The sequence below is a fragment of the Saccostrea echinata genome, unplaced genomic scaffold (genome assembly GCF_033153115.1).
Source record: "Saccostrea echinata isolate AGI-Se365-2 ecotype Australia unplaced genomic scaffold, CSIRO_AGI_Sech_v1 ptg000027l, whole genome shotgun sequence".
Classification (NCBI taxonomy): domain Eukaryota; kingdom Metazoa; phylum Mollusca; class Bivalvia; order Ostreida; family Ostreidae; genus Saccostrea; species Saccostrea echinata.
In genome coordinates, this window is record NW_026889776.1 from 2,995,193 (window position 1) to 3,012,172 (window position 16,980).

At 33.5% G+C, this 16,980-nt stretch overlaps 1 protein-coding gene across 1 annotated transcript in view; it reads right to left on the reverse strand.

The window, feature by feature from the left end:
* The window catches only part of LOC133193102 (uncharacterized), a 38,213-nt gene that overhangs the window by 6,287 nt on the left and 14,946 nt on the right, over positions 1–16,980 (reverse strand). Inside the window, exons 2-11 of the mRNA XM_061329077.1 lie at positions 15,231–15,626; positions 14,986–15,119; positions 14,659–14,887; positions 9,221–9,616; positions 8,976–9,109; positions 8,649–8,877; positions 4,618–5,013; positions 4,377–4,510; positions 4,061–4,289; positions 290–340 (exon numbers count right to left, since the gene is read on the reverse strand). Coding sequence (XP_061185061.1) covers positions 290–340; positions 4,061–4,289; positions 4,377–4,510; positions 4,618–5,013; positions 8,649–8,877; positions 8,976–9,109; positions 9,221–9,616; positions 14,659–14,887; positions 14,986–15,119; positions 15,231–15,626 — 2,328 coding nt within the window. The remainder of the gene's footprint in view (positions 1–289; positions 341–4,060; positions 4,290–4,376; positions 4,511–4,617; positions 5,014–8,648; positions 8,878–8,975; positions 9,110–9,220; positions 9,617–14,658; positions 14,888–14,985; positions 15,120–15,230; positions 15,627–16,980) is intronic.

Genomic DNA, 16,980 nt, shown 5'->3' on the forward strand with positions numbered 1-16,980 from the left:
ACTGACCTCTAAAATATGTATTGAATCACAACTGTATCATACATGTAGTCTTTAGCAACAACACACTTGAATAATATACAATTAAGTTCAAGAATTATAGCCCTAGCAATAATTTATTATCTCATTCTTCAGTGATCTTGAGCTTTTAAATCTACTATATACGACAATGGCAACTAATGGGAAATTTTAACAGATTCGAATCAGATTGACCAGGGCATTTTGTTACAGATAGAACAGCTGAATGGAAAGACTGACAAACAAACATGCTATAACCAAATATGTCTCCTACCGTTGGTGGACACACAGTTTGGTAAACTGTGAGTTGATATTATTCTTCCTTCTGAAATTAACAATAACAAAAAAAACCATTAATGTCATACAAAATGGTGTGAAAATAAAGGTACAGATAAAGGAACGATGCTGACTAACAAAGTAAAAACAAGAGGTCCATGGACAACAGTCCCAACCTTGGCCCTGAAAATGTTAATATGACATTTTAATATGACTTATTGTAGCCCTGATACTCTTAGGAAGATTTAACTTTATTTTATTTCCATGTAAACTTTGAATCCCTATTTTAGCCCCACCCTTATCCCAGAATATGAATCTGTATTCCGTAGGAATATTTGGATATGTCATGCTTTATTGTGGCACCGTTGCTTTTGAGAAGATAAAAAATCTTAATATTTTAAGTATATATTTGATCCCTTATTATGGCTATATCCTATCTCCCAGGCCATACTAGTATTGAATCTGCACCAAATTGGAATGCTTGTATAATATAACTTACTAGTAAATTATAGCCCTGCTGTTGATGAGAATGATTTGAAGTTTTTTTTTTCACAATCCATGACCCCCGGGGAAAGGGTGAGGCCACAATGGGCGACCAAAGATTTATATAGGAATATATAGGAATAATCCTCTTCTCAAGAATAACAAAGCCATGGTTTGTTATTTTTTTTTATGGAAGTATGCTCAGGTAGTGTTGATTCGCGTTTTTTTTTCAATCATGACCCCCGTGGCCAGGGTTGGACTACAATAGGCGATCAAAGTTTTACATATGCATATATAGGGAAAATCTTTCAAAAAAATATTCTCAAAAACAGCAAAGCCATTATTGATCATATTTATATGGTAGCATCTTCAGTCTAGATTCAAATTTGTTCAAATCATGACCACTGGAGGTAGGGAGTGGCCACAATGGGTGATAGAGTTTTACATAGGTATTCAAAGGAAAAATCTTTAAAAATCTTCTTTTCAAGAACAAAAGTCATGATTGGTCATATTTATACGGAAACATCCACAGGTAGTGTAGATTCAAGTTTGTGCAAATCATGACGTCCAGGTTTAGGGTGGGGCCACAACGGGCGATCAAACTTATACATAAGAATGATTACAAAAAATCAATAAAGACATTTTTTGAAGAACAATAAAGCAATGATTAGTCTTATTAAGTAGAAGTATCCTCAGGTAATGTAGATTCAAATTTATTCAAATCATGATCCCCAGGAGTAGAGAGGGGCCATACAGGGGATAAAAGTTATACAAAGGAATATTTAGGAAAAAGTCATTAAAAATTTTCTTCTTAAGAACAGCAAAGTCATGATTAGTCATTTCACCTCAGAAGTATCCTCAGATAGTGTAGATTCAAATTTGTTCAAATGATGTCCCCCTGGGGTAGGGCTGGGTCACAATAGATGATCAAACGTATAGGAAAAATCTTCTAAAGCCTTGATTAGTCAAAGAAATATGAAAGCAACCTCAGTTCAGTGTAGATTCACGTTTGAAAAAATCATGTGCCTAAATAAGAGTCGGAGTTTGACACATTGTGCACGAGCTGGAAGCGAGGCCATGTTTGTCAATTCCTGACAGCGGCTTAGGCAAAGTCATACAAACCTAACACTGTTGTTATAGCTATGCTAACTGTTGCATTAACAAGACAATTTAAATAAATCCCCTGTTCAAACGCCAAATATCATTGATAATTTTCTTGCACATTCTTTTATCAAAAGTTATATGAAAATGCGTTTTCATGACTTGTGAAATGTATATTTGATTTACAATACTACGAACAGTAGATTTTCTCTTTAAATCCTTGTCAAAAGTGACACTTTTTTGCATAATATTTATTTTTTGTTATGTGTCAGATGAGTGAAACTACTTTAAAATACCTAATATAACGTAACGATTCTTGTTGAGCAAGCGGTAGCGAGTTCAATTGACATATGATCAGGATTTCGATCCCTATTGTGGGTGTTGACAATTTTTCCCTAGAAAAGCATGATTTCTGTTCGTTTTGTTCATATTTCATTCTTAGACTGGCTGTATAAATCCTTTGTTAATTGAGCTAAAAAAAGATTGGAATTGATTATACAGAGACAAACATACAGGAAGCGTAATACCGTAATACAGTCCTGCTGTTCATTAGAATTAACAAGATTTTTAAAAGACTGTTCTATATACGAGGTATTCCAATGTTAAACTTGGATAGCTTATTTTAAAGTTTCAGTTTCACCCAATGATTCAAAAGAGCTGGAAACTGCAACACTTACATTACTTGCAAACATCCAATCTCCTTTCCAGGCTCTACCCGAGCCCGGAATGGGGGGTGGGGGTGGCAGAATTCGAACAAAGAAGAAGGTACGGTTGTAATAAAAATCTAGCCCTGTATTTTTTTTAAATATAAAACTGTTGTGAAAAATTAAAACTTTTGCTTTCTAAATTGTTCAAATTCCATGCAATAGGATCATTCTTTTTCCCCATATATATTCATTCATATATATTTACATTTGCTTAATATATATTTACATTTGCTGTGTGTCGCCCGCGTGGCGCAGTGGTTAGAGCGTCTGCTCTAGATCGCGGAGTAAGGAGATGATCCTTACGTCGCGGGTTCGAATCCCACTGTGGGACGTGGAGACCGGTCCTTCGGATGAGACCGTATAAACCGAGGTCCCGTGTCGCAGTAGGTGCTGGCACGAAAAAGATCCCTCACTGCTCAATGGTCGTAAGTGCCGAGTATAGGACAAAATTTGCAGCTCTCCACCGGCAAGTCGTGGCGCCTCCATGAGTGAAAAATTCTAGAGAGGGACGTTAAACAACATACAAACAAACATTTGCTGTGCTTTTCTACTGAGCCAACTGTGAAATTGATTTGAAAGCCATTTTTGTGTATACTCACGTGTAGAAATATACACGGTGAAGTGACATCACAATGAGGTTACAGAGATGTAAATAAAAATGTAACGATATAGAGCAGCAAGAAATTCAAATATTGAGTATATTATTGGTGCTTTTAAACATGTAAAATGTAAATATAAGGAATGTTTTTAATTTTAATGTGAATTATTGGTGTGTAACAGGCCCGTAGGAAGCAATTTCAGTTTGGGGGGCACAGCCATACATTTTAAGTTGAGGGGAACACTACCAAAAATTTTCCGACAAGCAAAAAAAAAAGTCAACAACTACCAAAAATTCCTTGACAAGCAAATGAAAAAAAAAGTTCATCAGACGTTTTTATTGTGGGGGCACAAGCATACAGTATCTAAGTTTCCTATAGTAATCTATATATCGGCAAAATTATTGGGGGGGGGGGGCACGGTCCCCCGTGCCACCCCGGTTCCTACGGCCATGTGTAAATCACACAGACTTGCACGTAGACCTATTTTTCATGAAGCGCTAGCGTGCTTCATGAAATATGCCTACGTGACAAGTTTGTGTGATTTACACACTAATAATTCACACAAAACTTAAAAACATCCCTTAAGTAAATCACACATACTTTTTGAATTGAACAAAATAAATTATGATGAAATTAAAGAGTTATTTTTAATTTCGCAAATCACATTAACAAGCTAGCTGTTACAGAGACCTGCAGGCCTGCATGAAGTTATAACCAAGCAGGATAAATGACAGAACTTAAACACTCTACCAGCTATACATTAAATGCAATTAAAAGTAACACACTAAGCATGATGCCATTCTTTACAGTTTACATACCTATACAAAATTTCATATGAAAAAATGAGTTTATAAGTAATTAATACCTACATGTACTTACCTAATGTTATGTTCAGATACTGCTTAGCTGTCCCTGTTTCACAGAGACCAGAATGTCCAGACTCACATAAAAACTGCGTGTAGGTGTCATCACTTGTGAGGTTGTTTGTGATGGTACTAGAACGAGTGTACTGACAGCCAGGCGACGGTGAGGCCTCAGAGTGAACTGGGGTCTGTGGTAGCCCCGTGAAGGTAAAGTCTTGGGACTTCTTAGCACACCAACGGATTGTCTGAAAAATTACACAATAAAATTCTATGAAAATTTCAATCAAATAGTGAGATTTCTGTAGTTTTTAATGTTATTTAAGAATACCTACAGCACTTGGGTCACTACCGATCTGTCCGGTGCATGACAGCTGTAAAGCTGTCCCAACTGGAAACTCTCTCAATGCCGTGTTAGAAAATTCATTAAGTATCTTCACAGATGGCATTTGAATCACTTTTGGATGGACTGAATTACAAGAAAGATCCAGCAACAAGTAATATAACATATTTTTAATGAAAATTATTTTAAATATACAATTACAATGCCACATTGTGTAATCTGACTATGCATACCTATGTACGTAACATATTCCGGACTTGTCACTTGATTAACTGCAGCATTTGTAAATCCAGACATTGTACACATGTATCCAGTGAAATCCTGAGGACACAACACTTGATCTTTAGGAATCGTTAACTTTAGCTGAGCTATAGCAGGTGAGCTGACAGTGGCTGTTACTGTTGCCCTGTTTTGCAAATCTGTGTCCTGCCATGTTGTAGTATCTTGACCACTACTTGAACGAACAGAAACCACATCCTTCATTGAGTATGTATTTGTATTGTTTTTTTGTATCTGCATGGTAAAAACTGTATTAATTTGTGATGGGTTGATGGTGGAACAGGTTACAACAAGATCATTTTGCCCTAAAGTTACAGATAGCGGTTGGACCTGAATTTGGAGGTTCTGTGCTGAAAACATATAAAAGAATGAGTCATTCAAGATTTTTGTGAATAGTAAGAATACGCTTTCTAAATGATAATTTATTAGTTGACTGTAAAACTTTGTACGAGCTTAAAGTGAATTGTTTTGACTTTATATTTGTAATGGCCATTTTGTCATTGTTTAGCTATTTGTTATGACATACGTCATTGTACTGATATATTTTGCACGCCTGTGATAATGTACATATGATATAATTTTTCAAGTTTACATATGATATAAATTTTCAAATTTACACATGATATAAATTTTCAAGTTAACATATTATATAAAAATTCAATTTAACTTATGATATAAAAAATGAACTTTACATACTGAATATGATATAAATATAATAATTAAAATAGAATAAATATTCAAGTTTACGTATATGATTATTAGATGCTGTCATAAGACAGTATTACCCGCACTAAGGTATTTGCCTCTAAATGCAGTCTCCTTCATATATGGGTAACCAGGGAAGAAGCCACACTAAACTTATAATTTACACAGAATATTTTGTGTTTTGTACGGCAAGTCAAACGTTGCAATATTCGATCTTTTCCATTTGCATTGTATTATATTTATTTGAATTCTATAATTTTCCATTTGATTTGTATAATTTTCTATTTGTATTCTATATTTTCCATTTTTATTGTAAAAAAAAAATAGTTTGAATTTTATAATTTTTTATTTGTATTGTAGAATTTCTTATTTGCATTGTTAAATTTCTCATTTGTATTGTAAAATTTCTTATTTGTATTCGATAATTTTTCATTTGTATTGTCTTGACCAATGAAATCCTTCGTAACGAAATAAATAAACAATCCTCGGATACAATGCAAATGAAAAATTATCGAAAACAAATAAGAAATTTTACAATACAAATAAGAAATTTAACAATACAAAGAAGAAATTTAACAATACAAAGAAGAAATTATACAATATTATAAATTATACACTACAAATGAGTTTTTACAATGCAAATGGAAAATATAGAATACAAATAAATATTATAAAATACAAATGGAAAATTATACAATACAAATGAAACATTATATAATACAAATGGAAAATTATAGAATATGAATAAAAATCAAACAATATAAATGGAAAATTATACAATACAAATGGAAAAAATTGAATATTGCAACGTTTGACAGGCCATAGTTTTGTATTTATATTTATTATGTGTTTATCCTTCATTGTATACATGTAACTTTATGTTTCACACAATCCTCAAATGAGGGAAATAAAGTATGAATGAATGAATGACCCCTGCTTTTATTAAATAAACAAAGATGCTAATCTGTATGCATTGAATAAACAAAGGAGCCAGGACTACACACAATTTTTTATGGTATGTCTAGAAATTTTCATTTTTGCCACTTTTGAATTTCTTTGCGCCACTTTTTGGAAAAAAAACTCATTTGGCGAAAATGGTGAATCACAGCTCGACCACTGCAAGGCATGTATTTTTCTGGCTTTTTAATCACCTAAGATGTTATTCTAATGATACTAAGGAAGAAAAGATTACCAATACATAAACCAAAAGATTGTCAAGAAGGGACCCACCTTAGAGAGAATTTCTCCTATTATTAATCAAATGTGATACATACCTATCACAAAAGGTAATCTGGCATATCTACAGAATATTAATGAATGATAAACTATTTTTAACAACAAAGTCGCCATTGCTTTTTAAATTTCTTCCCGTTTCATGTGTATATACAGGTATATCTAAAGATAGTGAGACCTAGGTCATGCCAAGAGTTATACATTGGTGCAGTTCGTATATACTTTAAAAAACTAAATAAACATGCACCTGGGTGTTACTCAAGTGAGGAACTTAAATTATTAAAATAAACGGGGAGGTTGTAAGCCAAATATATTTATAGCTTAATAAAATCATGCTTGATAATATTATTGGTTCAGGCCCGTATAGGAAGGAATTTCAGTTGGTGGGGACAAACATACGTGTTTATTTTCAGTTGGGGGATATCAAAATTTTCATTAAAGATCCAATATAGCCCCACCCTAATACCAAAGCCTCCGACCCAGGGACCAAGATATTCACAATTATGGAAGGGGCCCTCAGCTTGCTCATCATAACCATGCGCTTAGTATGTATCTTAAATAACATGGGCAGAGAAGAAGATTTTCAAGGAAATAATGCACCACTTTTACTATATAATCAATAGAGCCTCCCCCCTGCACACCCCCAATGCCACAAATTTCAAAATTTTGGAAGAGGCATCCTTGATCATCATAAGCATGTAGCTAGTTTATCTTTTTATATAGAAGAAGAGAGAAGAAGATTTTTTACAGAATTGATGCATTTGCACTATGTGCAACCTTACACCAGAACCCCTGACCCAGTGGCCTAGATATTCACAATTTTGGAAGAGACACTCAGCTTGCTTATCATAACTTTTTCCTTGGTTTATCTGCTAAATACCTAGGAGCAGAGAAGATTGCACTTTCACTATATAATTAATAGACCCCATCCCACGCAGAACCCCTCATTTTTGGGGCTATAAATTTTCACATTTTGGAAGAGACAACCTTGATCATCATAACCATGCACTTAGTTTATCTTTTTTATATACAGGGGGAGAGAAGACGATTTTTTAAAGAATTTATGCATTTTCACTATATGATCAGTAGAGCCCCGCCCTAACACCAGAAACCCTGACCCAGGGGCCAAGATATTCAACATTTGGGAAAGAAATATATGGAGATAACGAACAGTTTACAAGCTCTAAAGTTCATTAAACAATACAAAATAGGAGCAGAGCAAACACAGACCTCAAAAACATCAGAGGTGGGATCAGGTGCCATGGAGGAGTGAGCATCCCCTGCCGACCGGTCACACCCGCCGTGTGCTCCTTGTCATCGACAATTCAGTGTGTAAATAATGGCCCAACAATTAGTATGAAAAACGTCTGTCAGCATTTGACTCAATGATAAATTGCATTTGCTGACAAGTTCATTGTATCGACCATAGAACTTACATGTACGAAATGATGACTTTAAACGAGACAGATGATATTCTTGTTTAATCAACTAGTTTGTCAATAAAATACCTCTTTTTAGAAATTGTACATATGTAGAGCATGCTCTTGCGTATCGAATCAACTGAGATATATATATAGAGAGAGAGAAAGAGAGAGAGAGAGAGAGAGAAACATACAGGAAGCGTATTACCGTAATACAGTCCTGCTGTTCATTAGATCAAGATTTTTAAAAGACTGTTCTATATACGAAATATTCCAATGTTAAACTTAGATAGCTTATTTTAAAGTTCCAATTTCACCAAAGATTTAAAAGAACTGGAAACTGCAACACTTACATTACTTGCAAACATCCGATCCCCTTCTCAAGCTCTACCCGAGCCCGGGATGGGGGGGGGGGGGTGGAAGAATTAGAGCAAAGAAGAAGGTACGGTTGTAATAAAAATCTAGCCCTGTATTTTTTTAAAATATGAAACTGTTGTGAGAAATTAAAACTTACGTTTTCTAAATTGTTCAAATTCCATGCAATAAAATCATACTTTTCCCCCATATATATTTATTCATTCATATGTATTCACTTAAATGAATCTCATTATTCAAAGTCAACTTACCTAGGGTTATGTTCAGATACTGTGTGGCTGTTCCTGTTTCACAGAGACCAGAAGATCCAGACTCACATAAGAACTGTGTGTAGGTGTCATCACTAGTGAGATTGTAAGTGATGGTACTGGAACGAGTGTACTGACAGCCAGTAGACGGTGAGGCCTCGGAGTGAACTGGGGTCTGTGGTAGCCCAGTGAATGTAAAGTCTTGGGACTTCTTAGCACACCAACGGATTGTCTGATAATTACATAATGAAAATTCAATTGTGATTTTAATTTCAGAGTAAGATTTTCTAAAAGTTATCCACTCTAATAATGTTCTTTAAAAACACGTACAGCACTTGCGTCACTGCCAATTTGTCCAGTACAAGTCAGCTGTATAGCCGTGTTAACTGGAAACTGTCTTGATGGTGTGTTAGAAAATTCACCAAGTATCCTCACACTTGGCATTTCAATCACTTTTGGATGGACTGAATTTAAAGAAAATCCATCAACACATTAAGCAGCATATATTATTTATTGAAAATTATTTGAAATGTATACTAGTAATTATAATGCCGCATTGTGGATTGTGTACATACCTGTATAAGTAACATACATCTTATTTGTCTCTTGAGTACCTAAAGCATTTGTAAATAAAGACATTGTACACATGTATCCAGTGAAATCCTGTGGACACAGCACTCTGTCTTTAGGAATCGTTAACTTTAGCTGTGCTGTGGCTGGTGTGCTGACAGTGCCTGTTGCTGTTGCCCTGCTTTGTAATTCTGTGTCCTGCCATGTTGTAATATCTTGACCATTCCTTGAACGAACTGAAACCACATCCTTCATTGAGTAAGTATTTGTATTGTTTTTTCGTAGCTGTATGGTATACACTGTATCAAGTTGTGATGGGTTGACGGTGGAACAGGTTACAACCAGATCATCTTGTCCTAAATTTACTGATGAGGATTGGATTTGAATTTGCACGTTCTGTTCTGAAAATATATAATTTGAAAAATTTGCACACATGGGTAAGCTGCGAATTATGAAACATTTTAATAAAGGAATTAGACTCATTCAGATTTTTGCGAATAGTTAGAATGCATTCTTCAAAATGATATTTTGTTAGTTGTGTGTAAAATTTTATGAAACTAAAGTGAACTGTCTTGAGTTTATATTTGTAATGCGCATTTCGTCATAATGTTCATCTACGTAACAACATAGTTGAATACTGTTATGCTACTGTCATAATGCATATATTAAAATTTATTAAATTTATTAAAATTTACATACGATTTTAATATTCAAGTTTACATATCATATAAATATTCGAATTTACAAATGTGATGAAAATTCAAATTAATATACAGTGTAGTTTAGAAATCCACTATAGGTTTGATAATTCTAATTCAACTTGATTGTTGGGAATATTAATATATTTAAAACTAACAGAAAGAGAACCATGAGTATAAGCTGGATTACAACTTGCAGTAAAAAGTTACTCTAAACTACAATATTAATAATGAGCCTTACAATTTATTCGCTTTATATGACTTCCATAGTTGTAATATTTCCTAGATTTTAGCATGAACAATTTAATTCCATATCTACAATTTCTCAAATATTCAACTGATGTATTACCATCACAAAACTTTTCGCTGCATATGGCAATTACATGCCATAGCTGTAATATTTTCTAGGTTTTTATTTGAACAATGAAAGTGTTGGAAGATTTCGAAAATCACATGTTACATTTTCCATAGTCTTCATTATTTTTACAATGAAATGGAGTAAGTCATCTGTTATCTTTACTTAGAGAGACAGCTTGATAAAATATATGAAATCAATAATAACAAACTATTACAATAATAATAACAAATAAATTCATCAAGATCAATGCTCACGATCTTGGCTTAGATACACTAGAAATTAGAAGAAAAAAACATATGAAACGTATATTATTTTATAAGATTGTTAACGGATTAGCTCCTCAGTATCTGCATGACTTACTAATATTACAGCAACATTTTTTACCGCAAAATTCTTATTAAGGAATCAGGACAATCTTACATTTCATATTCCACAAGCCAAAAGAACTTCATTTATAAAAAGTTTTTTTTTACTTCAAATATAAGACCACGAGATGATTTACTTTTTAATTAACGAAATATATGAAGGCCATTTCAATTAAATATTTGAGAGATTGTATACTTTGTACATGGAAATAAATCCCATTGCGAGGGTAGGCGCCGTCTTTGTGATTCCAGACATGACTAATAATTATCAAATCGTACCTTGTTTATGTAATTCTCCTAGTAAACGAATTTTCATGCATATATAGCCTTTAGTTACTGCAGATACTTTATCGTCGCCGCATGGCGCATTGGTTAGAGCGAAGAGTGAGTAACGTCGCGGGTTCGAATCCCACTGTGGGACGTGGAAACCTGTCCTGCGGATGAGACCGTATAAACCGAGGTCCCGTGTTGCAGTATGTGCTAGCAAGAAAAAGATCCCTCACTAGTGAAAGGCCGTAAGTGTCGAGTACAGGTCTAACTTTGCAGCCCTTCGTCGGCAATTGGTGGCGTCTTCATGCGAGTGAAAAATTCTCGAAGGGACGTTAAAGAAACAAACAAGAAAACAAAAGATTCTCTATATACAATAAATATAACATACAATATCCAATTTACTTTTTAGAATCATGCCCGTAGGGACAGGGTGGGGAGGAGGGGGGTTACTAGTTCTTTCCCCAATAATTTTGTCAGTATATATAATAGAAAACAAAGGTTATTACGTTTGCGCCCCCTCAATTTTGCCAGTTTTTGTATATAATATACACCAGCATGTGTCCCCCATTACATCCCCCCTTTCGCGCTTGTCAAGAATTTCTGTTAGGTTCCCCCACACTGATATTACTTCCTACGGACCTAAAATTGTAGCCAAATTAATTCAATTTATACTTCCATTGCAATATTCCTTTAATTGTTAACAGAATATATTTTAAAGTAAACTGCATCATTTTTAGACGGTGCTATTTATAGCCACAGGCTATTGCTGCTGCTTTTGGGCTATAAATAACAACAGTGTAAAATCACGGGGACCCTAGCGGCGATTTTTTCAGAGTCAAAATAATGAAAATAGGGTTGATTCAATGTTTGAAAATAAAATGCAGATAGTTAACAAATACTCTCAAGTTATTTCAAAGACATTTTGTTGATGGGCACAAAGCTTAAATCCTTATATTTGCCGTTATCGATATTTCTCGCTTCATGAATATTCATTAAATTACGCCAACCTACAACTAATTCGTACACAGACTGACTCGTGTATTCGTATGCAAACTACAGAAGTCACACCGTTTTTTTAACGTTGTGTTAATGTAAAATTTAAATAATATTTATTAATAGTCGGAATATTTAATGGATAATGGTTTCACATTTTAACTTTGAAATCAAATAATTATAATTGCTAAACACACCACAGTGGTTTCTTAGTTACATATATGCGACAAACGGTAATTACGAGACGTTCCCAATTTGATACTCCCTAATTATGAGATACTCCATGCTAGGAGAGCGTCGATCTCCAATTCCAAAAGTACAATATGATTCGAGGACTGCACATTCCCTGTTCCGGAATTGCGTGTTTTATAAATGTTTTATTTGAGACGTTTTGTGGATTTATTATACAATAAACTTTTAAAGTTAACTGTAATTTTACGATGTCTTTTGATTGTTTGAATTTCTAATATCTGTTGACGATAATATATTAGATATATATAGGATCTCCCATGATTTGTAGTTGGGTATGATTTTTATCCAACGAGTTGTGTGTTTTTTATCCCCAAGCCTTGGCGAGGGGATAAAAACACACAACGAGTTGGATAAAAGCCATATCCAACTACAAATCATGGGAGATTCTTTTTATCCCATGTTTAATACTTCACATCCAATGTTTTACACTGTCTTATACAGGACTCCACTTTATTTTACTTCATCACTTTAACGCAAAAACCATTGTGACGTCACAACTGCACTTAACTGTGGAATATGAAAAAATTATCCGATGAATCATATCCACGGGATAAAGGGGTAAACATGGGATATATATATATATATATATATATATATATATATATATATATATATATATATATATATATATATATATATATATATATATATATATATATATATATTCGGAAAGAAAAAAAAAGATCACGACATCTTATCGATAATCTTATTTAACAAACTTCATATGCTGATACATACTGATGAGAGCTATTTAACTGCATCAATATTTTTTACCTCGACCTTTCCTTTGACCTTGACCTCACTTTTCTTAAATGAGTGTTTAGCTCAGTTTTAAAGAGTCCATTCATAACATTTTTATCAAACTTCATATGCTAATACATACTGATGTAACCTTTTCAACTGCATCAACAATTTTTGACCTTGACCTTTCCTTTGACCTTGACCTCACTTTTCTTAAATTAGTGTCAAACTTCATATGCTGATACATACTGATGTAAGATATTCAACTGCATCAATATTTTTTCACCTTGACCCTTCGTTTGACCTTGACCTCACTTTTCTCAATTTGTGTTTAACTCAGTTTTAAAGAAACCATTCATAATATCTTTATCAAACTTCATATGCTAATACATACTGATGTAACCTTTTCAACTGAATCAACAATTTTTGACCTTGACCTTTCTTTTGACCTTAACTTCATTTATTTTAAATTAGTGTTTAGCTCAGTTTTAAATAAACCATTCAAAATATTTTTATCAAACTTAATATGCTGATAAGTATTTATGAGAACTATTCAACTGCATCAAAAACGTTTGACCTTGAACTTTTCTGGGACCTTGACCTCACTTTTCTTAAATTTGCATTTTGCTTAATTTTAAAGAAACCATTTAAGATATATTTATGTAAGCTTATGCACTTATACATAATTTGGTGAGAATTTATCATCTATATCAAACTTTTTAGATTTCAATTTCAATTTCAAAGAAACTATTAAAGCATTACTAATATACCCTCGGTGGGGCATTCATGTCCTATGGACATATTTCTATAGTTAATAGACTGTTCTATATACGAAGTATTCCAATGTTAAACTTGGATAACTTATTTTAAAGTTTCAATTTCACCCAATGATTGAAAAGAACTGGAAACTGCAACACTATACATTTCTTGCAAACATCCTATCTCCTTTTTAGGCTCGGTTCGAGCCCGGGATGGGGGGGGGGGGGAATTCGAACAAAGAACAAGGTATAGTTATAATAAAAAATCTAGCCCTGTATTTTTTTAAAATATGAAACTGTTGTGAAAAATTAAAACTTATGTTTTCTAAATTGTTCAAATTCCATGCAATAAGATCATACTTTTTCCCCATATATATCCTCGGAGATCCATAAGTCGTTATCCTAATTTGATTGTGTCCGTTTCGTAAAAAAAAGTCATACCTTACTTATAAATACTTTTTCTTTCAATTGAACTGATAGTTTAGAAAAATATTGCCTTTATTGATTGTTTACAACTCGTTCAAAGTGTCGATGTTTACCCGGCGCCATTTTGAATAACAGGTCCTAGGGTCGTGACCTCAGCGGAAATGACATTATAAAGGCCAAAAATTCCAAATCGGGTATGTAACTTCTGTTGACATAATGTAAACAATGCGTACGATAGCACCAAAACACTTGAGATAGGTCGTAAGAAAAAAAATATTTTAGGCTCTATTTTCAAACGTATGCGGTAAAAGCAGATTTATGCTAAGTGGGGTATAATTTTCTTTAAGACTGTATTTCCTGTTTTGACCTTATCATCGTCAGCAGTTGTAAAATATGACAAAAGAAATCCTAATAGAATTTTTCCAACGCTGTACGGTGATACAGAGGACACAATCTTGTGAGATACTTCAGGAAAATAAAGGGGCACGACTCTAGGACCATAACGAATTTAGGGCCTCCGACGATATTTATTCATTCATATGTATTCATTTAAATGAACCTCATTATTCAAAGTCAACTTACCTAAGGTTATATTCAGATACTGTCTGGCTGTTCCTGTTTCACAGAGACCAGAATATCCAGACTCACACAGGAACTGTGTGTAGGTGTCATCACTTGTGAGGTTGTATGTGATGGTACTGGAACGTGTGTACTGACAGCCAATAGACGGTGAGGCCTCGGAGTGGATCGGGGTCTGTGGTAGCCCAGTGAAGGTTAAGTCTTGGGACTTCTTAGCACACCAACGGATTGCCTGATAATTACATTATGAAAATTCAATTGTGATTTTAATTTGAGAGTAAGATTTTCTAAAAGTTATCCACTCTAATAATGTTCTTTAAAAACACGTACAGCACTTGCATCAGTGCCAATTTGTCCAGTACAAGTCAGCTGTATAGCCGTGTTAACTGGAAACTGTCTTGATGGTGTGTTAGAAAATTCACCAAGTATCCTCACACTTGGCATTTCAATCACTTTTGGATGGACTGAATTAAAAGAAAATCCATCAACACATTAAGCAGCATATATTATTTATTGAAAATTATTTTAAATGTATACTAGTAATTATAATGCCGCATTGTGGATTGTGTACATACCTATATAAGTAACATACTCTGGACTTGTCTCTTGAGTAACTAAAACATTTGTAAATCCAGACATTGTACACATGTATCCTGTGAAATCCTGTTGACACAACACTTGATCTTTAGGAATCGTTAACTTTAGCTGTGCTGTGGCTGGTGTGCTGACAGTGCCTGTTGCTGTTGCCCTGCTTTGTAACTCTGTGTCCTGCCATGTTATAGTATCTTGACCATTACTTGGACGAACTGAAACCACATCCTTCATTGAGTAGGTATTTGTATCGTTTTTTTGTAGCTGTATGGTATACACTGTATCAAGTTGTGATGGGTTGACGGTGGAGCAAGTAACAATCAGATCATCTTGTCCTAAATTTATTGATGAGGGTTGGATTTGAATTCGCACGTTCTGTGCTGAAAATATATAAATTGAAAAAATATGCACACACAGGTAAGCTGCGAATTATGAAACATTTTGATAAAGGAATTAGACTCATTCAGATTTTTGTGAATAGTTAGAATGCATTATTCAAAATGATATTTTGTTAGTTGTGTAAAATTTTATGAAACTAGAGTGAACTGTCTTGTCTTTATATTTGTAATGCGCATTTTGTCATAATGTTCAGCTACGTTACAACATAGTTGTATACTGTTATGCTACTGTCTTAATGCATATATTTTATTAAAATTTACATACGATTTTAATATTCAAGTTTACATATCATATAAATATTCAAGTTTACAAATGTGATGAAAATTCAAATTAATATACAGTGTAGTTTAGAAATCCACTATAGGTTTGATAATTCTAATTCAACTTGATTGTTGGGAATATTAAAATATTTAAAACTGACAGAGAGTGAACCATGAGTATAAGTTGGATTCGACTTGCAATATTAAATCCAAGTTACTCTAAGCTACAATATTAATAATGAGCCTTACAATGCAATTTATTCGCTTTACGACTTCCATAGTTGTAATGATTCCTAGATTTTAGCTTGAACAATTTAATTCCATATCTGCAATTTCTCAAATATTCAATTGATCTATTACCATCACAAAACTTTTCACTGCAAATGGCAATTACATGCATATGGCCATAGCTGTAATATTTTCTAGGTTTTTTATTTGAACAATGAAAGTAATGGAAGATTTCGAAAATTACATGTTACATTTTCCATAGTCTTCATTATTTTTACAATGAAATGGAGTAATTCATCTTTTATCTTTACTGAGAGAGACGGCATGATAAAATATATGAAATCAAGTTGCAGCTGCAACGAATAATAACAAACTATTATAATAACAATAACAAATAAATTTATCAAGATCAATGCTCAAGATCTTGGCTTAGATACTTTAGAAATTAGGAAAAAAAACATATATAAAACGTATATTATTTCATAAGATTGTTAACGGATTAGTTCCTCAGTATCTGCATGACTTACTAATATTACAGCAATATTTTTACCGCAAAATTCTTATTAAGGAATCAGGGCAATCTTACATTCCATATTCCACAAGCCAAAACAACTTCATATATGAAAAGGTTTTTTTTTACTTCAAATATAAGACCACGAGATGATTTACTTTTTAATTAACGAAATATATGAAGGCCATTTCAATTAAATATTTGAGAGATTGTATACATTGTACATGGAATTAAATCCCATTGTGAGGGTAGGCGCCGCCGTGATTCCAGATATGACTAATAATTATCAAATCGTACCTTGTTTATGTAATTCTTCTAGTAAACGAATTTTCATGC